The 26,723-nt window shown below is 23.6% G+C and overlaps 1 protein-coding gene across 1 annotated transcript in view; it reads left to right on the top strand.

The window, feature by feature from the left end:
- Positions 1 to 26,723, top strand: part of fray (frayed) — a 66,255-nt gene that overhangs the window by 26,033 nt on the left and 13,499 nt on the right. Inside the window, 8 exon segments of the mRNA XM_067268892.1 lie at positions 1,179 to 1,426; positions 14,159 to 14,271; positions 19,019 to 19,127; positions 20,709 to 20,850; positions 20,958 to 21,013; positions 22,418 to 22,527; positions 24,268 to 24,369; positions 26,315 to 26,448. Of these exon segments, the coding sequence (XP_067124993.1) occupies positions 1,179 to 1,426; positions 14,159 to 14,271; positions 19,019 to 19,127; positions 20,709 to 20,850; positions 20,958 to 21,013; positions 22,418 to 22,527; positions 24,268 to 24,369; positions 26,315 to 26,448 (1,014 nt within the window).

The following is a 26,723-nucleotide window of genomic DNA, read 5'->3' as shown; positions in this document are numbered from 1 at the left end:
TTATGGTTAATTTTTGAAAAAATGAATGATAATATTTCTATGAAATCATTTTTAAACGATTGATTATGTTGTAAGCATATACAGTATATATACATTTACTACCCGGTACAATATTAACTAAGAGTATATGACATAAAGACCAATTTGCATTCAAGGTGAAATCAAGAATATAATTTTCCTGGATAGAATTTCTGTGCGTAAAAATAATATTTTTCTTTCTAAATTTCTTTTTTAAATTTTAATTTTAAGTAGTCTTTATAGACTATTGTGCTAGTGTATGAAGTTTAGGTAATTGAGTTTGGACCGTATAACAACAACTAAGTGGTCAATGAACAGTCCTTGACTCCTATTTCCTTTTATTAATAGTATAATATTGGCTTCGTCGTTACTTGCATTCCCTATAAACAAAAGAACAACAAGTGACATCGATTATAATATTTAAATCCTACACGTTACTGTAAATGTATACGAATTATTCAGTTAAAACTCGTGTTACTTAATTAGGTACTTTGCTAATATATAATTAGTCTCAATTGCGGGCGTAATTATGGAACACATGCGGAAACACCTTTAAAAACTCCTAGAGAAAAACGAAATGATAATTTTCATAAAATTATTCTATAGTTTATACAGTGTTAAAGCCTTAAATAACAGTTATACCTGATAAAATTGCATAAAATTAAGATAAAAAAAAGAAGATATTTATTCCTCTGCCGCTAATTATCTACAGCTCGGATTTTAAAATTTCGTAATGTTCCTTGCATAAATATTACATTAATAAAGTTATTTATTGTGAAATTTACTATTTATACAGTATATTCTAAATTAAATAAATATTTAACTCGTTTAGTAAGTCTGTATAATTGCGTTAAACTGTATCATAAATCATCGTTGAAAAGCGTTTTAAATTGGATTAAAAGTATAAGTTTATATATGTATATAACACTTCTATTTATAAATTCGAATTAACTCGCTTGTAAAACTGAATATATCAATGTCAGTTGTGGGTTATTTGAGGCTCTACGAGAGAATTTTTGTACATTGTATAGAGATAATGAGGAAAGGATAACCCATCCCGGGCCTCCAAACATCTGGGAAATATGATTGTAGCGTTATATTTAACTAATAAAAAAGATTATAGATGTGATACGATGACTATTATTTTGTTATATTTTTAGTAAAGCACCTTATCGTGGTTCCGTTAAGTCAAGTTTACCGACTCAGGGATCGCCCGGTGTATACAGACGTATCAGCGCGACGGCACATGTTTTACAGGAGAGCACCGCTGCCGTTCGGGAGAAAATGACCGCTAGGAGGAGTATGAGCGACAGCATAGCAACCAAGATGGCCGAAATTGTTGGTACCTTAGCAACGACGGGAGGATGGCCTAATGATAAAGATGATTACGAATTAGGAGAAGTTATCGGTAAGTTATTTAAAACGATTTTTAAACGTGTCGGGAATCGTTTTATTAATATAAATTGTCGAATGTTTGGATATTTTGTGCTTATTCAACCGGTTGCCGGTGTGGAAGCACGTTATACACAAATCATTGGCTGTCTGGATTCGAAATTAATGGAAATAGTTCAGTTTTTCTCATCTGAATATGATAATTATAAACTTAACGGGTCATTGTACACGTGAACTGGTCTAACTAGAATCTATGCCATAGGCAAGCTTCATTACAAAACTTGTTTCATACATATTTCAATGAATCTAGATTATTTTATACTCAATTTCAACCAAAACATCACAAACTCCTCACTCAAAACACAACTGACATAAATAGCGTGTGTTAAAGTAACTAAATTGATCTTTCGGCAACACCTTTCAAGCCAAGTTCTTGCTTTTCTCGGTCTGAAAGGTAACACTTCAAAAAGTCTAGCTTCTGATTGTCACATGTCACAATTTAAATATGATGTAAGTAACATATATAAAAAAACACATGTCAAAATTCGTATACTGCAGAATTAAAGACCAAAATATAAAAAGTATTAATTAAATTTAAATATTATCTTTAAAAAAATATTTATATTTTAACTTTAGCTTCACCTTTCTGCATTGGTAATATAGGTGTATTCCTTTCTAGAATTCTATCTTTTGAAAAATAGCTGAAGGGTGGAGTATATTCATATATTTTTAGTTGGTGACACTCCTTTCGATAAGTTATTTCTTTGCTTTAGTAGATTTCTTTGTTATTTCGATAAACTTTGTTCAAAAATTACCTTGAATTTGCTTTCTCTACTTTATAACGGCAGATAATTACAATAAATAATACCAGCATATATTGGCATATGCTGGTATTATTTTAAAATGAATTCGTGCAGTTTGTCTTTTTATAAAACTTAGAATGAGACTTTTTAATAATTTGATGTGCGCTAAAAAAGTCTAGTTTATCGGGATATACTAAAATTTTATAAAATTCTCAATCCTTAATAACTAAAAGCTGTTTAATTATTGTGTGTTTAAAACAGAACATTTGTTTAGTTAGGAGTTTCATTGATTATTTTTGGCATTCTCAGACTTGGTAAATTCTACAGTCAGATATCAGATTTGAATTGCTTATCTTTGTAACACAAAATGTTTAAATTTAATGACCTGTTAAAAGGATTTAAACTTTTAACTATTGCATTGCAATATTTTTAAAAAAGAATGATAAATAACAATTATAAATAAGAATGTGAAAACAGTTAATAAATTGAGTTTAATTAGTATAAAATAATTTAATTATTATATATTTTTTTTAATTATAGAATATTTTTTAATATAGAATTTGTAAATATTAGTTTTATAATATATATATTATAATATATATATATATATATATATATAAATTTATAAATTTTTTTGTATATTTTATGAATAGTACATGTAACTTTTACAGTTCATATTTATTAAAGTTGGTTCTATATTTCAATGACATTTTTGCCAAATTTTATGAATTAGACTCAAATTCACTCTTCTATTGTTATGTCAACCTTTATTTACTTATAAAATAATAATGAGAAAAAAAATTAAATTGATAATACAATGAAATAAATGTGCAACACTTACTTATTTACATAAGTTAAGTAATATGTTTATGCATAAAAATAAATTTCCAGAAACTGAAAACATCCTTATGTTAAAAATTCAGGAGAATAAATTGTGAAAAATATTTTTGTTTAAGAATTTGTGATTTACAAAAATCTAATTCATAAACTATTTTTATTGTCATTCTGTATTTGTTAATACTACACTTACATTAATTTAATACTCATTCATACCAGTAGTAAGTAAACAATTTAAAATGATAGATTGATTTGTTGAATGCTTGTCAGAGAATACAATTAAATATTAAAATCTAAAATATTCTAAAAATATTATAAATTCAAAGTTATAAAAATTAGAATTAGTTGTGTCCTATGGATTCTCAATGAAAAATACCTATTTTAATTTAAAATAAAACATATTTAATCATTTGTTTTAATCATTAATCATCACTTTCCACTATGGTATATATCATTAGACATTGGAAAATAGCTGTATTACTGTAACTTAGAAGCCAAATTATCACTAATATACATTATTAATTATTATAGAAAAAGAAAGTTGAAATTTTGCATTATAATAGATAACAGAAAATTATTTGGTTTCCATGCAGCAACAAAAAAAATAAATATTCAATATTCTAAGGAAACAGACCGAAAATAAATATTGATCATCAATATTTTTTATTTAAATATATATTATGATTTTAGATATAATGTTTGATCTTTTAAAACAAAGTCAGAATTTTATAGTTTAAAATAAATCTCTCAAATGAATTTAATTATTACAATATAAATAAATAAACATTATTAAGAGCAATGTTTGTCTATCTCATAATTTCTATTAGGGATTTAAAATAAACATTTAAATTTAGCAATATCTTTTGATTTCAGTCATTTAAAAATTTAAATCAATTTTATGTAACTTTTATATTTTTCTTTAGCAGTTATCAAATTCACCATATCATCAAATCAAATTTCTAAAAATTGTAATATTTACATTTTATGTTTCTGATCTTTTAACAATAATTTAAAAATTTTTCCTTTTAATTTAGTACATCATTTATTTCTGTTTTTTAAAAAACTTTTATATTATCATTGAGTTAAATATGCTCAGTTTTAAAACAGCATATTTAGTTTATTAAATAAAAATTTTAAAAAATTATATGGTTTAAATTATTACAAATATTTAAATATAGAAATTAAAAATTTTAATTTTAAAATATAATGCATATATTTAGTTTTTTAATTGACAAAGATAAATATACTGTTCAAATATGTTGAAGCATCTAATTAAACTTTCTGACTCTTGAATGCTTAATAATAATAAGACTTCAGTAATCTAATTGATGCAGAGAACTTTGATGCCATTTTGTATTGTCTCTAGGTTATTTTCTGTTGGTTGATAAATTACAGTAATAAATTACACTAAAACAACCAAACAATGACACATTTACTACAAGTTCCAACATTGAATATTAATACTGTTTTTAATAGCAATCTCAATCAGTGTTCAGACTGCATTGAGTGATTCTATACAAGTGAAGTATTATTTAACTTTGAACTTTTCTAAGATAAATATTATTTTAGATTTTGTTTTTGAAAATTTTAATTAAATATTAACTAAGTAAAATTTAATCATTAATTTATGTCAAGAAGTTATTAACATTATAGTGATTTTCGATGTTTTTTGTGGTGCTTTTCCCATTTGAAAAAGTTCTTACAACTTACTTTTCATAAAATAATTTCAATAAATATTTGAATTAAAAATTAATTAATTCAATTCATAATAATGATGAAAATAGTAATGTGATAGTTTCTCAGAATTACGTTACTAAAATATGGCATCATTAATGATATTGTAACTAATAATTCTTTTTCAATTATTAATTGAGATCAATATTTCATCTATAAAATAGCTCCAAGTTGGTGCAAGTTTGATAATATAATTGCTCGATGTTTTCTTATAATTATTGTAATTTAATAACTAAATTTTGTAGTTAATACAATGAAATTTATTACTGCAAGCTTTTACTATTAAATCAAAATGATTGAAATTAAATCAACCTGCACCTATTCATCAACTATTAATAGTTAAATATAAATTAATTATGTATTTATTTAATATTTTTACGAGGAAATCAAACTGTAGAAATATGTTTCACTTTGCTGACATGAGCATGGAATATGTATATAAAATTAATTATTAAATAAATAAAATAGCAAGTTACCAATCCTGGATTAATTAATGTACTAAAAACTGCTAAAACTTATTGAATTAATTAATCTAGTTAATTTAGTGAATTTTGGTAAAGTTATATATGCTTATATTGAAAATTATTTTGGTTATTAAAAACAACAAAATTATAAAATTTTTCTCATAAATTTCAGACTATACATAATTTAATTTGTAATAAAAGTCAACATATATTTATTTATCACTTATTTAAAATTTCAATTTTTGTTAATTCATAGGTATGCATTTTTGCATCTTGCAAACTTTTTCTGTAGTTTATTCTTCTATTTTTGTTTAAAAATTTCTGTTGTAAAATACTGTATTTTATTTACCTTTACAATTTTTTTAAACTTCATTTACAATTTTTAATTCCATTTATATAAAAATGTGTTCTTTTGTTTCTTATTTGTACTTTCCATTTTGAATATAACTTTTTCATACTTACAATATTTTCTAGTTCACATTGCTAACAATAAAAATAAAAAAATACATAAAATTTTAATAAAAAGTTACATTTTTCGAGTGAAATATTAAATTAAAATATATTTCTGTGAAATTGCACAAATATATCTGCAATTGTCTTAAAAACAATTTATGAAGAAAACATTTTTTTTTAATGAAAATTTTTGCATGAATCTTCTATAATTTTTAAAAATATGGAAGAAAAATTAAAAATAAAATTTAATGTAAATGTATAGTTTGTATATAAAATACAAAATTTATATTTAATATATTCCATATTTGCACACATTAAAATATATAAAATCAAATTATAACATTACATCTTGGATATTTATAGTTTTTTTTCGTTTTAAATTTAAATAAATTGTAAGTGTGGCATTCTTTTGTAGTATGGAACTTATATTTCAAAAAATAAATTTTGAGATTTTAGTAAATGACTAGATTTTGAATACGAATAAACTCCGAAAATTGTATGTTAAATTTCAATTCTGTAAATAAAACGCTTATAAATTAGCAAACATTACTTAATAAGTTTTTGATAACAGAAATTTGACTTAAAAAGTCATTGCTTTGAAATTTTGATTAAAAATATGTGAAAATTTGAAGCCAACCATTAAGCATGAGTCACCAAATTTGAAAGAATTAGTGCTGAATTCTTTTCTGGATTAGATTAAATTAATATGAATAAGTAGATACCTTCTGAAACACAAAGGAAATGTATTTATTAAATTTAATATTCAATAGTTTTAAATTATTCCTTAATGTATTCATTTAATGAAGTGTACTTTATTTTTTTATAATTATATTGTAAATTACAATAAAAGTGATTAAATTAGTTTTATATTTATCCTATTGACAAACAGTATTATCAATATTCAACATTTCTTAGTTATTAATAAAAAATATAATAATAATAATGACGATAATTTTAAAGTTAGTTTCATTCAATCAATAATGATTTTGTTTAAATTTCTGAAAACAAATATGTATTTTTTTTAAACTAATTTAAAGGTTAATTATTACCCTGTTCTGATAAACAAAATGTCAAATTTTTTAATGAAAAGTTTTAAGAAATGACATTAATTAAAAATTATTTTTTTAATTATTTAATTAATTAAAATAATAATTTTTAAAATATTTCAGTCATTTAAGATGGTTAACATTTAAAATTCTGTAATGTGTTATATTCTAAGAATTGCCTTTTAATTTGTGAACACTCCCTAAAGATTGACTTTATTGGTCCAAAAATAGTTGGGAAAGTGTTATATTTTATTTGTAGTATCAGAAGGTTTCTTATGAATTACACACATAATATGACTCTAAAATTAATTTACTATTAAAGTTTTGTTAAGCTTCTTCCAAAATTAATTGTCTAATTTTTAAATTTAATTTTCATTTTTGAGGATAAGAAAAATACTATACAAAAATACTTAACTAAAAAAATTTATTCCATTCATAAAGACACTTAACAGATTTTAATTAGAATTTCAATTTTTATTTTAAAAAAAGAAGTTTTAGGAAAAAACAAATTATTTTAATAACTGAATCCTTATTGATTTCTGTAGCTCAAATCTGTACGTCGCTTGAATAGATTTTATTGACTGACATTTAGGGACATTATTAAATTAAAAAATGTAGATCAAAGTTAGTGTAGTATTTTTATTTAATAACATTTAAACTACAGTAGACTGCTTATTGTAATCACTTTGGACTCATCTAAACTGTTGATAACATTATGCAAAGTAAGAAAATATGATTACAGTTAGAAGAAATTCTGGTTTTATTTGACTCTAGAATTAAATCAGACACGTTAAAACAATTTTAAAATGTTTAACACGATGACTTTTTAATTAATAGCTAATTCAACCGAATTGTTTTTCTCCTACCAACTTCAACAATAGCTAGTGTAATACCAGTAATTTAAACTATTGTATTGTGAGCAAATAACGATTGAAATGATTAATTTAAAGCAATGGTTAAGATCAATAACAACAACTTATAAGGAATTTGTGTTGTCATCCACATGTTGAGGGCTGTTAGCACTAAAAGAATGTATAAAAAAAGCCTTATTTATCCAAAGATAATGGTAATAAGTAACCAAAATGTAATCATAATAAGTGAAGTTTTTATAACTTTTATGCTTTAAGTTCTGCTAATTCTGACATTATTTGGTATTACAATAAGCGGACTACTGTATACACCTATCCCTCGTTTTACACAGTACTTTTTTTACACGTTTTCGCTTTTACATGGTTTAAAAAATAAATGTAGAAAATAAACTGGCTATGATGAAAAGGAACAATTTTTAACTCTAATCTACATCTATATTCCAATCCACCTTAATTATATGTTATAGTTGATATTTAGGATACTAGGTGACAGTTTTATTTCAATCCGTCAAATAGTAACCACTAAACCGATATAGGGTACTCCCCATACGCACGAAGTTGCATTCGTTGCACATAGTTTTAAACCAGAAAATTTTAATTTTTCATATTCATAAGTAACAAATGATTACATTATTTTTAATTACATTTTTTACATTACATTACATTACACAATTACATTACATTTTTATGAATCTTTCAGATTTTATTTTTTGTTCCTTTGTACTTTGTATTTAATTAATAAAAGAATATATTTTTTTTTGCCTTTCAATATTTTTGTTTGATTTATGTACAGTACCTTTAAAAAATTGAAAAAAATTCATAATTAATAAACAACGAAATTATGCGTTTTTTGCATACTTTTCGATTTACACGGTTTTACATTCAAAAAGATACAAATTCGATTTACACATTTTTCTCAGGAACCTATCTTCCGTGTAAATCGAGGGATAGGTGTATTCAACATTTAAGTTAAAAAAATTTAATTAGCAAAGTGAAATTGAGATAGAAAACCTTAAAATCAATTTTTGTTAAAAAAAAAGAATCAAATTCAATAGAATTGTCTGATCTAAATTATTTTTTGTACTAATATTAGAAGTATTTGTTTTATTTAAGAAAGCAAATAGATTGTTTTAGTATTGAAAGATGTAAAAATTTGATTTTATGCATAGAATATTTTATAAGTACTTGTATAAAAATAAAAGCAATAAAATAATACACAGCTTATCTCCAGAAAAGTATATTGTGACATTTATTTCTGTTATAATGGAGAGTATTCATTTATCATTTAGCAAGATTTTCTTAGTAAAAATATATATTTATTTATTTGACAGTAAGAAAAGAAAGGAAAGAAAATGAAAACCATATTACTGTTAGCAAAAGATTATTATTTTAATGAAAGATATTAAAAACAGAAAGGGAATGAAGTTGTCAAATTTATTTTTGTTGTTGTTGAGTAAATGAATATTTATGTCTGTTAAACATGTTCGCATTACATTTGGATGTAACTTTTTAACACAAGATTTATTCTATTTCTCACTTGATCAATATGGAATGCCTTTTTATTACTGCTGAATAGAATTTTATATCAGTTGGCTCTGGTCTCAGAAGTAGATTTTTATTTTTGTTTCGACTTGTAACAGCATTTATAAAACATACTGTTTCAGTTTGATTTCTAACTCAAAATAATTCAGTTTAGTAGATTTTTAAAAATTGTTTATATAAAGCATATTATTTAGAAGTCTACATGATATATTTCATAACTAATGTTGAACTGAATTTTCCTATATTTTTGTCAAAATAATTTAATTTTTTGATGTCTTTTTTTATGCTAGATGTCCCAAATTCTTTCCATACATCTATCAACTCTAATAACTACAATAATTGAAGAGATTTCTAAAGTTCTTCTATACTATTTGATTCATTTTTTTAAAAATAGAGATAAGCTTCTAATTTGTAATGAACCAAATGTAAACCTGTCAAGTTTCTGTCAAAAAACAAAATTTAACTTGCAAATATGTTTTTAAATAGCTGTTAGCATTTCCATTAGATATTTTCTAAAAAAAATATAAATGAGCTTAAAGAATATTTTAATATTTATTTAGATTCAAACAAAAAAATTGAATATTAAATAGAATAAAATATCCAATGTATATGTCGTAATTTAATGTACAAATTTACGTCTGAAATAAATAAAATTTATCATCTAATTGTGTTGATATAAATTGAGTATGACAAAAATTTACATGAATTATTAATTGTGTGTTCTATTTATATCAATTTGTAAAATATTATATGTGTTACAGGCCTATTTACTAGTTTTAGATAAATTATATGATTAAAATGAAATATTGGTCAACTTCATTTTCAGAAATTAGCCTTTCCTTATTAAATTTTAATTATCTTTGATCTATGTTTGCTTATTAATGTTTTATCTAAATGTGCTGTGTGTGTGTGTGTGTGTGTGTTTGAATATATATACACTGTCAATTTTGTTTAATTGTTTGCTTAAAATGTATATTTAAAGATCAATATACATTCTGTGTTTATTATTTTAGATTTTAATTCTCTCTGATTCATTTTAATATTTTCATTCAATATTTATTCTTATGATAGCTAAATAAATTGATATAAAGTTTTTATATAAAAATGTTTTTATCAGCCAAATAATTGCATGGTAAGGTGTCAGTGTACTGCTGTGGGGATCTGTTTGAGATTCTGATTTGAATCCAATTCAGGCTTCCTTAATTTAGATTAACTATTATAGTTTGAAACATCATTCTTCATATCTAACCTATATCAGCCAACCTTGTTGCAGGTTAGTTTTCCCATTCAGCAGTGGTGTTGGCCAGTTACAATTACAATATACCCATTATGGATGGATTTATAATTGTATTCACATAGGTTGTCCTGATCAATTACTTAAAAAATTTTTTTTAGAATGTTGTTTATATTTTCAAGACACATTTTAGTTTGAAAAAAGTTTAATTATTTTTAAATTAATTTTTGAATATAGCAATTAACATACTATTTATATATTAAAATTAATTTGTAATTTTCAGTTTGATAAATTATTGCTAGGGAAATAATTATTAAAAATTGAGATTTTTCATTTTTCTAACGTCAAATATTTATTACAAATTTAATTAATTTATAAATATAACAAATAAATGCAATTTTATTTTATTTTCATCCAAATGATTTTAATATGATTATTAAATAGTTAATTGAGATGTTCTATTTTTATCTTAAATTTCTACATATTTAAGATATAAATAATGAATCTCTATAATACTTGTAAAAGTAATAATGCCCTAATTATCAGTTTAAAATTTCTTGATAAATTTGTAAATTTTATTAATAAGAATAAAATTTTTTGAAGATTATTTTATATATTAAGTGAAAAATTGTTGTGTTATTTCTTGGGATTTAGAAAAGTAATAAAGTAATAATTTTTTTTAATAAGAAATCAGTAAGGATTCTTGGTTTCGAGCTTTTGATTTTTATTATATTCTAAATATAATATCACATAATCTTATCAATCTGATTATATCATATTGATAACATTATTTTTATAAATATGCATTATTATTAAATAATAATAATACAGCCATTAGTCTTTAAATTGTATACAAAAATAGGATAAATGATAAAAGTCCAGAAATGGGGAGCAGTTCTGTTTAAAATTTGTTTTAATGTAAGTATTTTGAGCATTCACACTATTTTTATTCTATTTTTTAATAATAATAATTATTTCTATATAAATGTCAAGATTGTTTTTCCTTGATATAAACTGTAATAAATCAGTTTTTGAAGGGTGATATGATAATTGGATAACTAATAAATAATTGGCAAGAAAGAACATGAACCAAGTGGTACTATAGGAATTATAATATTGTTCTGTCAGATTTTTCTGTCAAATTAAACTGCTTGCAATTTCATGTCATTTCGACAAAGAAATTTGGTACAATTATTAATCACTTTGTTTCACAATACAAAGCAAAGAAAAATATTTTAATTTAAATATTATTTATGTCAAGTTTAGTGTAATAAAACAGTGTTGTATGACAAGTAACTTAATGTTGATGAATTAATGTGTAATTAGTATCTTAAGAATGTTTGAACAGAACTCAAAGGACTTAAAGAAATTAAGAAAGGAAAGTGAAACTGAGTCACAGTTAACACAAGTACAAAAGTCAAATGAGAGAAAATGAAAACTATAATATGAGGAGAAATGTGCAGATACTTATAAATAATTCTTTATTTATTCTAAGAAAAAATATTAGCCATTTTTAAAGTTGAAAATTGTAACTTAAATCCAGATTTAAACAATGGAAGAACTTGGTAGAATAGAGAATAAAATGATCTTTTACAGGAGAATGAATAGCAACTTGTTCTATTTTGAAAAGTCTTTCTATGATTAGAGTTATCTTTTTATCATTATTTGTTGTTCCATTAGATGTGTGCATTGGTACCAAGTGACTAGTAAACAATAGAAAGCAGATAAATTTTATCGTAAAAAGAAGTCTTAAAAAGTAATAATTGAAGAATGTGAGAATAAATAAGGAATTGTATTAAATAATTGAAGTGATAAAAAGTGTTAATTAGTTTAGAGGCTAATTGCCAAAATAGATTTTAAAAAATTCTAGTTTAAATTTAAAGTTAACAAATTTAATTTTAGTAATAAAATAATTGAAAGAATTGAGAATTTTGTTTAACAGTTTAAAATTTGAAACATTGTTGTTTATATTTTGATTTATTCTTTATGTTTTTGGTAGAGTAGTTTTTATATATCTAAAGAATATAAATCTGTATCTTTAGAAAATGTTGTTTGGTTGTTTTACTCAATTAGAACAAAACCTTTTGAGGATGGACAGTTATGTTGACTGAAACAAATATATTGTTTGTCTCTTATGATTTAGTATATGTTTGTTTAGAGATTGTTAAAAATAAGTTTTTTTAAAACTAAATGCTGTAGTAGTACTTATTTCTTTTAATTCAATTAAATAAATAAAATAAAATTATTATTAATTCTTTTTACCTCTATCTCCTTATTGTTTTTCAATTCTATAAATATATATATACTGTCTAATTGTACCTTGTTTATTAATAGGACTTATTATACTGGTGTAGTTTCTGATTAGCAAAGAGAGGAAATCTTAGTCAAAAGTCAAAACAAAGATCTCCTCTGCTAATCAGAAAGTACACCAGTATAATAGGTCCTATTAATAAACAAGGTCCAAGTAGACAGTATATATGTAATATATATAGAAATGAAAAATTATTCTTACTATTAATGATATATTTTGTAATTAAAAAATATTGTAAAGCACAAAGTGATTAAAAAGGGGGAAAAACTTGTATTTTATGTATGACATGTTTTGCTTTTACAGTTTTTATTGATTGACTCGGTAACCTGGTCACCTTCAATAATTATTGAATGAATTCTTACTAATCTCTAGCAGTTATATGGAACTGATAATACCTATTATGTAAACATAATTTATTAACTTGGAATTAATTAATCTGGGTTGATAAATTGAATTAATCCAGTTAATTTTGGGGCAAATTTTTTGTGATATGATTTTCTCATATATACTTTACTTTTCTAATTTAAAGTTGCCTGTAAAACAATGTTTTTATAACTGGTTTCATTACTTACAACAATGAAGTCAGTTTTGACTAATTTTTTATTCAAATAGTGTGTTTTCTAAGATTGATAATGGCCGATGTGGTCATGATGTATATGCTATATAAATAGGAAAATGATAGACCATCTGCATGAATTCATGCAAACGAAAGATTTTTTACTCAATGCAAAAATTTTCATTTTTCAAGGTTGGTCTGGTTGTCATGCCAACTTCACTAAAATACATGAGCTCTGTATGTCTGTTAATATTTTTTTATTTATTTATGTTGTAAATTTTCCTTACTTTGAAATAAAACGTCAGCATTTTAATATATAATTTCTTTTTGAGGAAATTTAGTTGTTTGACAGGTATAGATGAGAGCTAAAGATATTTTTTGTCTATTTCTCATTTGTTCCTGTAATTTATGTAACTTATATAGTATTTTGTCATATCTGCTTTTATGAGTTAGCAATTTCTTTTTTATTTTAATAAAAAAGATTGATGTTTGCTTTAAAGGTTGTTTTTAAAATAATATAAATAATTAGAAATAAAGAGAATATATTTTCATAAAATCTTAATTACATAATTTAAAGTATTAATTTGTTGAATTATTCAAATATTCTAGTAGTATTTTAAGTGGATATAATGAATTTTTTAAAAACAAACGAATAAAATCGGCATTAACTTAGAAGACCATTTTTTGTTTTTTAATTATCGAATAAAGAATTGAATTTTATCATTAAACAAAGTTTCTTTTAAAATTATTCTAAATTGAATGTTTTATATTATATTCTTAGAACCATTATGCTTCAGTATTAAAAATATTCCATTAAGTTTCATAATTTAATATATAATTTGAGAGAAAAATATTTTATAAATAGCCTATGTAATTGACTCAATGTTGTTTCTTTTAAGGTGTTGGTGCAACAGCTATTGTTCATACTGCTTATTGTAAACCTCGGAGAGAGAAATGCGCTATAAAAAGAATCAATCTGGAAAAATGGAATACAAGTATGGATGAACTACTGGTAAGGTGAAAAACGGTTTTTGCCTTTTAAATGTTCTTGGCAATAATACAGATGGGAGAAAATCGTCCTCTACTGCATAGAGGATGAATTTCTCTCTCTTACAATGAATGTTTTGTCATCATTAAGGCCAGGACATCTGGGAACTAAAAACCATGCAAATAGTTATAAAAATTGTAACATCATTTTTATAACTATTTTTACAATATCTAATGTGTAGATATCTTAGCCTTTGTCGTCATCCATTTATTAATATAGAATATAATTTTTTATTAATATCTATTGTTTGAGGTATTTTCTGTTATACATATTCTAAAAATTAAATGTTTTGATGATTATTTAATTATTAAAAATGTTGTTGACACATTAAATATTTTAAAATAAATATGATTATACAATGATTTTATTACTTTGTTAGATAATGAATTAGAAAATAATGTTTTCATATTTTATATAGAGATATTTGTATTATCAACAATTATAACTTTCTCTGAGAAAGATTATTTCTCAAAAAAAAAAAATAATAATAATAAGTTTATTAAAGAGAAATTTAAGAAAATAGATGGTAGTTAATCGTGGAAATATACAAAACTTATCATCTCCAAGATTAAAGTAAAATAAAACTGCTTATTTTTGGTAACAATAAAACTGTTTACTTCTATTAACCAAAAGATGTTTTGGTTAGGCAGAAGTAAACAGTTTTATTGTTACCATAAATAAGCAACTTTATTTTATTTTAATCTTGGATAGTAGCTGATGAAAATACGTTTAAACAGGATTATTTTTAAAGTAGTAAACACAAGACTGTCTTAAATAAATTTACAAACTCCTAGACAAAGTTGATGTAGTAAAAATTGAAGAAACTTCGAAACCTCATCTTTGTTATAATCTAACTTACACACAAGAATATCATTAAATATGGCATGTTATTATTTCTGTCTTACTATAACTTATTTAACTGTTTACTTTATATAGTTTACAATGATCAGAGAATTAAGAATATTTGTAAATAAAACATTTTTAATTTTCCAATGATTCTACATTTTTAAATATAATCGAATAACTATAATAATATACAGACATAATAATTATCTTTTAAATTCATTATTTCGTCTGTATTAGTTAATGTAATTTTACATTTTTGTATACATTGCTAAATTAATGGCTCTGTTGTCCACAACAACAACAAATTCCCATTAAAAATTTGCAATATCATGTCCAAAACAAGGCTCAAACCTGCAATCAAACAGATAAGGAGCAATGTATGATTAATTGATTCAATATTTAATTAAACCTTATTTGTTTATTACTATAATGTCTGAATAAATATTTATGAAGTTGTAAAAAACAGTTTGACACATTTTATAATATCAATTAAGTTCAAAATAATGTTTGATGACAAAAAAGCAACTGATTTTGTTTTTACAACTTCATATTTTGATTAAAAGTAACGGGTACAGCTTGTAAGTGTGTCAAATAGCAGCGTAAATATTTGTAATTCATAAATAATTATTTTGATATGAAATTCTAATGCATAAGTAAATTTTATATCCTTTTAAAAATTTATAAATTTGTTGATTACATTATAATGTTTTTGGAATTATAAAAAAAGTGTAGTAAATAGCAGGAAAGTTGAATGATTTTAAATCAATTCTAATTAATTTTTGTGTTAAAGTAAGAAAAATACTTTTGATTTAACAACAACCAAAATCTACAACAATTAGTTAATAATTTCTGTTTTATTTGAAAATTTTCATTGAATAAAAATATAAGGAAACTAATAAAAATATTAATTGAAAAATGTTAAATATTTAATTTCATCATACTTCTGCTTTATATTAATATACTGTATTTTCCGGTGTATAAGACGACTTTTAACCCAGGAAAACCTTCTCAAAAGTCGGGGGTCGTCTTATACATCCAGTCATCTTATACGCTAGAAAATATGGTAAATTATATTCAAATCATTGTTCATGATGAAGATAACAATTATTTCTAAAATATTATAGTGTATATACAGTACATTCTTTTACTACTACATTTACATTCATTTTTTTATTATTATACTTGGCATCAATCTAAAATCTTTAGAACAGTTTAGTGTCTGTTATTTTTAAAATATGTAGTATTTCATTTCTATTTAAAAGAAATTATTTATTAAATATCAAGAATTAAAAGAAAATAGTTTTTTTTTTGTTTGTTTATTATGAATGCTCACAGAAAGCATTTTTTGAAGCTTTTAGCTTCTTCAATAGTTTTTCTTAAAATTTTAAAATGATATGTTTCTCATTATAACTGGAAACTGTGATAATTTACTTTGTTTACCACCTTTAATGTGTATTGATTATCCACAGTTTATATGGTATGATATTTGTCTTTATGAATATATATCTATTAAATTTAGAAGTAACAATTAATTTGTTTTTTTAATTGCTTGATAATTCTAATTGTTGAATATTTTAAGTTTTTTGATGTAGAAAATTTAAATCTACTATATTTTGGCTTAGATTTTGTAATATGCTTTCATTTTTTTTCCACAATGAACAATAATTCAACTTGCAACTTTAAACAATGGAATGTTTCTTGTGGAACAGTTTTCCTACTTGCAAATCTTGAAAACTGTACTTGTTTCCTTACTTTACAAATTTAAATTAAAACATTAAAAAAAGCTTTAACTTATTATTTAGTTGCCTGAAATAACAAAATTACAAATTTTTTAAAAATGATAATAATTATACCATATGCAAGGTCTGTTTGAAAAGTTTTAAGTTTAATTTTATTGCAAGAATACTGTATCACATCTAATTATACTGATATTATTGGTATTACACTCTAACATTTGACCAGATTTCATTGGTCTTTGTTCATTCAAAGGTCTTATATTGGAATGCCATTGATCTTCTCTGTAACTATATTCTGAATCCATTATGGTTTGGAATTTCCATCTTTTAAGGCAAACTTTAGTTTCAGAACAAGAGAATAGTCAGTATGAGTGAAATCTGAAGAGTAGGATGGATGAACAAGGTGATACTTCTCTGCTTTGCAATTACAGAGTTATGGAGTAATGTCAATTAGCATACAAAATCTTCACTCAGAAAACAAGTCAAAACTTTAGAGATATTGAACAAAGATTTTTAAACTCTGGTCAAATATCAGTTAGAAGGTCATACTAAATAGTTTGTATTGTCTCATGGGTAGATATTATGCACAGGATTGGTGCAATAAAATCACTTCTAAAACGTGTCAGACAGATCTTGCACTATTGTGTACAGGTCATCAATTCAATTATTTAATGAATGTTTCCCAAAAATTTTCCATGGTAGTTTTCAGAATTGAAAAACAAAACCTAGGAAAGTTTGTGACATTTTATTAGATAAACCATTTTGTGTGGATTTTAAATTTTATTCTTACTATTTTGAATTTCTTTTTTGAATCTTGAATTATTTTAAATGGACATATATTAAGTTATTTATTTCTATCTTTATTAAAATATCTTTCATTCTAATTCTATATATAACATTTTCAATTTATTATGACATACAAATAAAATATTTTTTATTGCATAAATTAAAATGTATTTATGTTGTATAATAAAATATATTATTGTATTTTTATAATAAAATGTCACAACAATATATCATAAATATATATATTATTTATTTATACTTTATTTTTATTATTTCATTTTTAATGACAATCATAAGACATCTGAATCCTGTGATTTATATTAAAAATTTTTCTATAAATATTTTTAGTTTTTACTTATTCATTGCTTCTCCAATTATAGATGTATGCTTTGTTCATACAAATAGAGAGCTGTATATTGAAATTATAATATGTAATGATTTCTTAATAAATAATTTATCATTATAAATAGGAAAAAAAAAATTTAAAAGGTTTATTTGTTAAAGTCTTGTATTGCAGACTATATTCACTTTGAGAGCAAACAACTGTTATGTATATTTGTAATATATTGTTAATATAAAATGATTTTTCCATGGCTGATGTGGCCTTTCTGTACTGTTTCCATTTCTCACTATCATCATATAGTCTTGTATTTAGATTTCATGCTTCATCTCCATCATCTATGCAGCTATATTTAGGTCTATCACATTGCTTTTTTTGTTTTAAGGGTTTCATTTTAGGATTTTTTTTGGCTATCTCTCATACATCATTTGACTTGCACATTCAAAGAGTAGTTTGGGCATGCAAGAAGTTGTCATCAGTAATTTTTAGTCAAAAATTTTATTCCAATTTTAATTAATTAATTTTTTAATTCTCCAAAATGTATTTATAGTATTTAATAAAACAATTATATACTCAAATTTTATTTTATATTTGCTTTCTTAAATGGTCATATGCAATGTCTTTTTAGTCAGTTTATTTAAAATATTTTTATACATTTTGAAAAATTTCTGCCTTTCATTAAACAATAATAAATTTAAAAGCATAAGCCCTAAGCTGTAGATTTCTGGTATTAAGCCTTAACTATAGCTCATTTACATTATACATAAATCCAGCTTTGAGTTTAAAGAAAACAGTATATTAGTTTTAACTATTTAAGTTTCTGAAAATGAGCTTGTCACTAGATATTATATTCTGTACAATTATCTTTTTGTGTATTAATAGATGAAATTTAAAATTAATTATTTGAATCTAAAGATGGGAAAAGTAAATTGTAATGACAGAAATAAGAGTATTACAGATTTTTATCAAATTTATATATTTAAGTTAATAATTTCTATTACAGAAAGAAATTCAAGCAATGAGTGCATGTAGTCATGAAAATGTAGTCAGCTATTTTACTTCTTTTGTGGTAAAGGAGGAATTGTGGTTAGTAATAAGACTTTTAGCTGGTGGTGAGTTATTTATTTATTTTAGATACTTTTAAATGTTGATTAAATTTGTTGATATTACTATGATTTGAATAGATTTAGTTCTTTCAATGTTTTATTTTAAGAATTTATTTTTTTCTGAAAACTGCTAAAACGATATAAAGTTCATTATTAATTTTTTTCATCTAATTTTCATTCTAACATGAAATTTTTATATTTGTTTCCATATTACAAACATGTTTAGAGTAAAAAAAAAAAGTTGAGAAATTATTCTTAGCGAAACATTTAACAAAATACTCTTCTGTATTAAATTTCAAATCTCTTACTGGATGAAATAACCTTTATTTTACAGAAATTATTATTAAGAAATAGAAGTAAAATTATATATTTAATAAATCTAAGACAATAAGAAAACCACATGAGACAATAAACAATTGCAAATAAAAAATTCAAGATTAGTTGACAATTTGAGTTAAAATTATTCATAAAATATTTATGTAACAATTCAATTTTGAAATACTAAGTAACAATTCTTTTATCAATTTTTTGGACTATATAATCATCAATTTATTTATATAATGATGATGATATTAATTATTATTAAATATTAATTAATTTCCAAAGTTTTATGCTTTAAAAATTAATTATTTTGCATTAAGTAATCTTCATATAATTTTACAAGTTAATATAATTTAAAAGCATTTTATAAATTATATTCAATAGTCATATATATTATTATACTACATTGTACTGAAATAACTTTATTTCAGTACAATGTAGAAACTTTAAAATATATCACATTGATTAATTTTTTTTTATTTTTAAATTATTCTAATTTTGTAAATTTTAGGAATATAGCAGTACAGCATTTACCATTATCTTGTATTTGATTTTTTTTTTCATAAATAAGTACTTGTGACTGCTCAGCAGTAATTAAAATAGTGAACATAATTTTTGAGACATATTCATTTTCATATATATAATATATAAAATAAATTATGCTTTATTAACTGTGCAATATTAATCTTCTAAAAGTGTGTTAAGAAGTAAATGTTAAATTTCTAGGCACAAAAATTCTTAGAAATAATAGTAAAAATTTGTTACTTGCAGCGTTACTCGAGCTTTAAAATGTAATGATTTATACCTGAATATTTTTGGAACCTTGTATTCATTTTCAAGAGTGTTGAATTTAAACTTTCTCAGAAATAGTAATAAAGTTCAAGATAAAATACTGACAACATTAAAATACATTTAAACTAGAGTATTGTTTTGTCTTTTTAAGTTATAAATTTAGGTAGCATTAAAAATTTTAAAAACCTTTTTAAAATATGTCAATTCACTGTATTATTTAATAAAATTTAATCATCAAGATTGAACCAATATCTTTCCAAGATGTAATATTTTATATATTATATTATTAAAAATGATACATTTTTAAAATATAATTTTTATGAATAGATTATTTATTTCCTTTCTTTCATTTTACAATTTCATCCTAATTTATTTAGAATGGTTACAGGTCTTTAAATTTATAAAAAAAAATTCTTAATAATAAACAATAATATAATTAAATTATTATATTTGTAAAATTGAAAAAATTTCTAGGTTCATTACTAGATATTATAAAACATAAAATAAAAACAGAAGATTGTAGGCATGGTGTTTTTGATGAAGCTACCATTGCCACTGTTTTGAAAGAAGTCTTAAAAGGCTTAGAATATTTTCATAACAATGGTCAAATACATAGGTAAGATCAATTAACAAATTGTATTGACTATTACATAATATATGTACCGGTACCTATATTTATTTATTTATTAATATAAACTAACTTATATAATTTGTTCCTTACAGAGATATTAAAGCAGGCAACATCTTATTAGGAGAAGATGGAACTGTCCAAATAGCAGGTAAATTTTATAAATTAAAAGTTCTTATTTTAAAATATTTTTTATATTCATTAATATATTTATTAAAATTAAATTTTGCATTTTATATGATAAATTATTAGTTCTAACAAGCAGATTTTATTGGTATTAGTTTAGTATTAGATTAAAATAAATTTTTTAGAAAGTATTGCATGTTATGTATAAATTTTTAAATGTTGCAAAATAAGGATTGTATCTCTACAATTAAGTAAATAGTTGCAAATATTTTATATCATATGAGAGTTGTAATTAATGACCTGGTCTTATTAAACTTATTCTCTCTTTTTGAGTATAATTAAGTTTTATTTTATCTTTTTTAACACATGAAGTGTCATGTGTTGCATTTCTGCAACACACACTATATGTTGAAATCTGTGTTGTGTTACTTTGGACAACAGGCTAGCCATATAAACATAATGGAAATAACGTAGTAAGTATGGTTGCTGTGTATTCTAATTCTGTGTGTACCGTCCTTGTAATCCAAAAAATGATTCTGGTAGACGATCATACAGCAATGGTTAGGAAAATTTTCATTTATTTAATCAGCCATTATATTATTTTCCTAACCATTGCTGTATGATCGTCTACCAGAATCATTTTTTGGATTACAAGGACAGTACACACAGAATAATGGAAATAGTTAGAGCATGGCCTGTGGGAATGGAAATTTCATTTGGTCCAGTAAATTTTTTTATGATAGAAGGCTAATAGAAATTTAACCTTTTTCCCTATTATAAAATATGAGAAATATGCAAAGTTTGTTTTTTTTTCTAATGTTTTTTGCACAATGAACATTGTGCATAAAATGAATAAGCACAATAACATGATAATATCAAACACAAAACAAATATTTGAAAAATAATCTATTTTCTGTTAGTGAACAAAAAAGTAAATGTATTATTTTAGTGATTATTTTATTTTTTTTTTTTTTAGATTTGTATTGGTCCTTTTATGCAAGCTAGAATTTATGCATCATTGATAGAAATTCTGTTGAATTTAGAATCTGATAAGCATAAAAGATGGCATAACATTATCAGAAAAAGTCATTTGGGCCTCATGTTGCAATTCTGCAACAATCTAAAAACTGAGAAAAAAAATGTTATTTAACCATGAAGACAAAATTATATTAAATGGCTATAATTTTTGTGCTATTTTGTCCATAAAAACAAATGTGGCCCAGTGTGATATTTTATGCCCTGCTATTGTGGTGCTTAATATGTCAAAACATATATTTTTCTTTTGTTGCATATTGAATTTCCTGTATTGTTTAAATTTTATTGCATATGCGTGTATTCTTTTCATATCCTCATTTCTTTCAAATTTTTATTTTCTAATTAATATTTACTATCTGTAATTTTTAAGATAATTTGATATTTTTTATATTAGATTTTGGTGTTAGCTCATGGTTGGCAACAGGAGGTGATCTTTCTCGTCAAAAATCGAGGCATACCTTTGTTGGTACACCTTGCTGGATGGCTCCAGAAGTTATGGAACAGGTAACTTTAAAACTGCTTTGTACTTGTATCAAAATTTCTTGTACATTGATATATTTACTTCCTTTCTAATTTTTTTTAATCATGAGAACAATGTTTCATTTAGAAAGTCTGATAAAAAGAATTTTTTATATAAGTAAATAATTTTAATATCACAGTCAAAAAATCTGTGATATTAAAATTTTTATGTAATTGGCTTTTTAATTTCTCAATTTTCAAACTGAAAAATAAGTATAAATCCTGATAAATAAGTTTAAGATTATTTATCAGATTTACACAATACCTGAATATTACACAAATTTTAAATCAAAAATTGAGTTTAACATTTGCATAATATTCAAGTATATGTCCATGTCCGAATTATCTCAAGTACCTAAAGTATCAAAACATTTGTTATCCAGGTGTAAAAAGCTTTACTAACAGTTCTGCTCTATCCTCTACTGATAACTCATTTCCAATTTTGATTATTTGACACTGACGGCAAAACTAATTTTAGATTCAAAGTATCGAAATTTATTTTCCTGTTTCTTTTTATTGGTATTGTTCACATCTGTTAGAGTTTTCTCGTTGTTAGCATTTTATCAAATTTTCATTGTATTCCTTTGATCGTCCTTTAATGGTAGCCAGTATAAGTAAGCCGTTTTATATCTTTTAAACTGTCTACTAAAAGATCTAATTTAGAAAAGTATGAAAAGAGATTTTATAATTTAAAGAAACACAATTATTATTATTATTATTTTTTTTTTTTGGAAATGATGTAATTTAGGGTTATGAAAATTGGTGTCAGGACTTGGTTTTTTTTTCTTTTCAGATATTTTAGTCATATTTCAGAAGAATTGTATTTGTAAATAAATAAGTAGACACTAATATTTTTCTAATATAAAAATTAAGTGAGTAATGATATACTCTCAAACATAATTGTAGCTCAGAAAGCAAAATAAAAGTTTTACTTTCATAAAGTTTTTAGTGTTTAAGTCTTTAGAAGTCTGAAAATTTTTTAAAAAGAATAAATAAATTGGTAAATCAGTGGCAAAAATTTGTTGAATTAGATTATTATTGGGCTGCAATTTGAAAAAATTGTAGACCTATAAATTTTCACTGTTGTCTGACTTTCTCTCTGTCTTTCCTTAATCTTGAGAACAGAGTTAGAAATTTAAGACTAAATTTAATAAATGAAATTTAAGACTAGGTATGGAAAGCTTAGGTGCAGGAGACCCTGATTAACTATTTTCAAACTTCTAATGTAAACTGGAAGTCATTATTTCAGTTCAAAAATTTTCCTTTGAAAGGAGTTAGTAATGGTGTTATGATGGTCATCTATCTAACATAAAAGTATGATGTACTTGGGCAAGACACTACATTATTAATTTGAGATGGAAAGCATATATTTTAAGTTAAATAAATTAAAAATTTGCAGCCTGACATTGTGACAAAGTCACAATAAATAATTATAAATTAAAATACTATTGTATTGTTTCATTTTTATTAATAAATTTCTTTTAAATTTGAGTTTATTGGTTTTGAAGATCAGCTGTTTCATATGCAACAATCTGATATTTTCTTGTATAATGTAGAATATTTATTAAAATAATATAATTGTAGAATAGAAATCTGTAATGTTCTTTCTGGTAGTCAAATGTTTTATTATGTAAAATTGTTTTTGGCCTTTTTTTGGGCTGTTCTATATAAAAACAAAATATTTTTATGTAAAATATTAAATTTAAAAACTTTATATATTACTAGGTTACTGGATATGATTTTAAAGCTGATATTTGGAGTTTTGGAATCACTGCCATTGAATTAGTTACTGGAACTGCACCTTATCATAAGTATCCACCAATGAAGGTATGTAAATTAAATTTATCAAATTTCATAACGATTTAAAAATCTTATTAAAACATATAATAAAAGTAAAAAAAATTACATGCAATTAAAGCAATAAAAATGCTGGACTTTACAAATGAAATTATATTTGATGGATAACTTCATATTTATGTGAGTTGATAAATTACGTAATTAAACATTAAACTGAGTTTAGATTTATATCTGATTTGTTTATTATAATGGATATTTTGTTTTAATATACCTGAAATATTGGATCTGTATCTTGTCTGATTTATATACATCTACATTTTTTAATAATAATTAGTAATTTTTTAATTTATTAAATAGATAATTCAAATATATAACAAAATTTATGAGACTAATAATTAATTGTTTATAAATTTTAAATGAACTTTCCATTGCCATTGAATACTTGAGTTACAAAGCACCATATTTATTCATTAAAGTTTACAAACTGCCATAGTCTATTGTAACGATTTATATTTTAAAATTCTTTCACTTTGATTTTACACAGTTGACATACCTTAAGTGACTGAGTTCACTTCATACAAATTACATATTCTCTAACAACGTTTTATTTATTGTTATTTTTTAATTATTATAAAATAGGTTAGTTTTATAGATTTTTTTTTATACCTTCAACAATAACATAAATGATATTCTTAATCAATTACTATTGAGATATGTATTTACAGTGAAGTGTCATTTTCGAGATCAATTAATTACTAACATATAAATTTGATAGTTATAAAAGAAACAAAAAAAGTAAACTGTAAACTTTGTCAACTTCATTTTAATTTACTGCTTTCAGCATGCATAAAATATACTGAAAGCATATTTTGTGAATATATATTAATATATTATAAAACCATATATTTTATAACTAAAGCTATTAATATTTATTAATGTTGGCATTACTATTATTAATACTTGTCATAAACTATCTTATATTGAGCATCCCTGCTATTTTGTAACTTATAATAAAGTTTTTGTTAAAACTTTTGATACTTTTTAAGTATTGAATTATTTTATGTGATTTTGGTAATAATTTATATACATTTTATTTAACTATTAAAATTTTAATATTGTTGCAAAAAGATACTTGTACAAGAGATGATCAAAAAGGAAGGTTATAAAGTGCAGTGAACAGTGTACATTTTATTTCATACAAACAATACAGCCAAGTGATAGTACATACATTAGGTTATTTTTTGACATAGTTTCCATATCGGTTTAGGCACTTGTCACTTCATGTGATGAGTTTGAAAATTCCCACCTGGTAAAAATCCTGTCCTTGCATGTTCAGCCAAGTTGTCACGAAGTGTTTCACTTCCTCATTTGAAGCGAATCATTGTCCTGCTAAGTTCTCCTTCAAGAGAGGAAACAGGTGAAAGTCACTTGGAACGAGATCCAGGCTGTAAGGAGGGTGGTTAATGATCCTCGTTGGTAATGTTTTCTCTACCGACCGCAAACTTCCAACACCATTCTGCGACATGCTGACGAGACATTACAGTCTCTCCATAAAACCTCTACCAGCTGCCAGTGAATTTGAGCCGCGATTACATGTTTTGCTTACAGAAATCAAATAACTGAGTGGATTTCTTCGCAAGACCAGTTTTCCAAATGAGTCGCCATTTGTGTTTATCTACAACTAACGCTGTAGGTGGTGGGTGGCTGAGACTCTGCACAGTTGCCAACTGCATGTATTAGAGTTACCGCACACTTCTCATATTTCTATAACGAATGAAACTCCAGGAATATCGGCCTTGTAACCTTACTTTTTGATTAACCCTTATATATATTATTTGAGGTTTCCAAGATGTTAACAGACATAAATAAATGTTCATATTAAATAATCAAGATTTTTCTTTAATTTCAGTATAACTTGCTAATTATTTATATGCAAGTTTAGAAAATGTTTGAATTTTCATTTTTATATTTTTAGGTACTTATGCTAACATTACAAAATGACCCACCAACTATCGATTCTGTTGCAGATGAAAAGGATCAATATAAAAATTATGGAAAATCCATAAGAAAAATGATAACTGATTGTTTACAAAAAGATCCTACAAAAAGGTGAAGATTGCAATTTCATATGTTATATACAAACAGTTAATAATTAATATGTAGATAAATATTAATCCTCTCATTAGGAATATAAATTACTTTATACTTAATAATAATGTTTCAGAAACTTAATTTTAGATATTAAAGTAAAAATAAGAGAAATTTTTGCATGCTTTTCTTATTTGAAAGAAGAATTCCAATCAACTCCTGATTTAGACAGGCAGATTTACTGTGGTCGGTGATGACAGGAACACATACATATCATTAAATTTAATAGTGTATAT

Source organism: Centruroides vittatus, unplaced genomic scaffold (assembly GCF_030686945.1).
Source record: "Centruroides vittatus isolate TY-2023 unplaced genomic scaffold, ASM3068694v2 contig_341, whole genome shotgun sequence".
Lineage (NCBI taxonomy): Eukaryota > Metazoa > Arthropoda > Arachnida > Scorpiones > Buthidae > Centruroides > Centruroides vittatus.
This window is presented reverse-complemented; position numbering and strand designations above follow the sequence as displayed.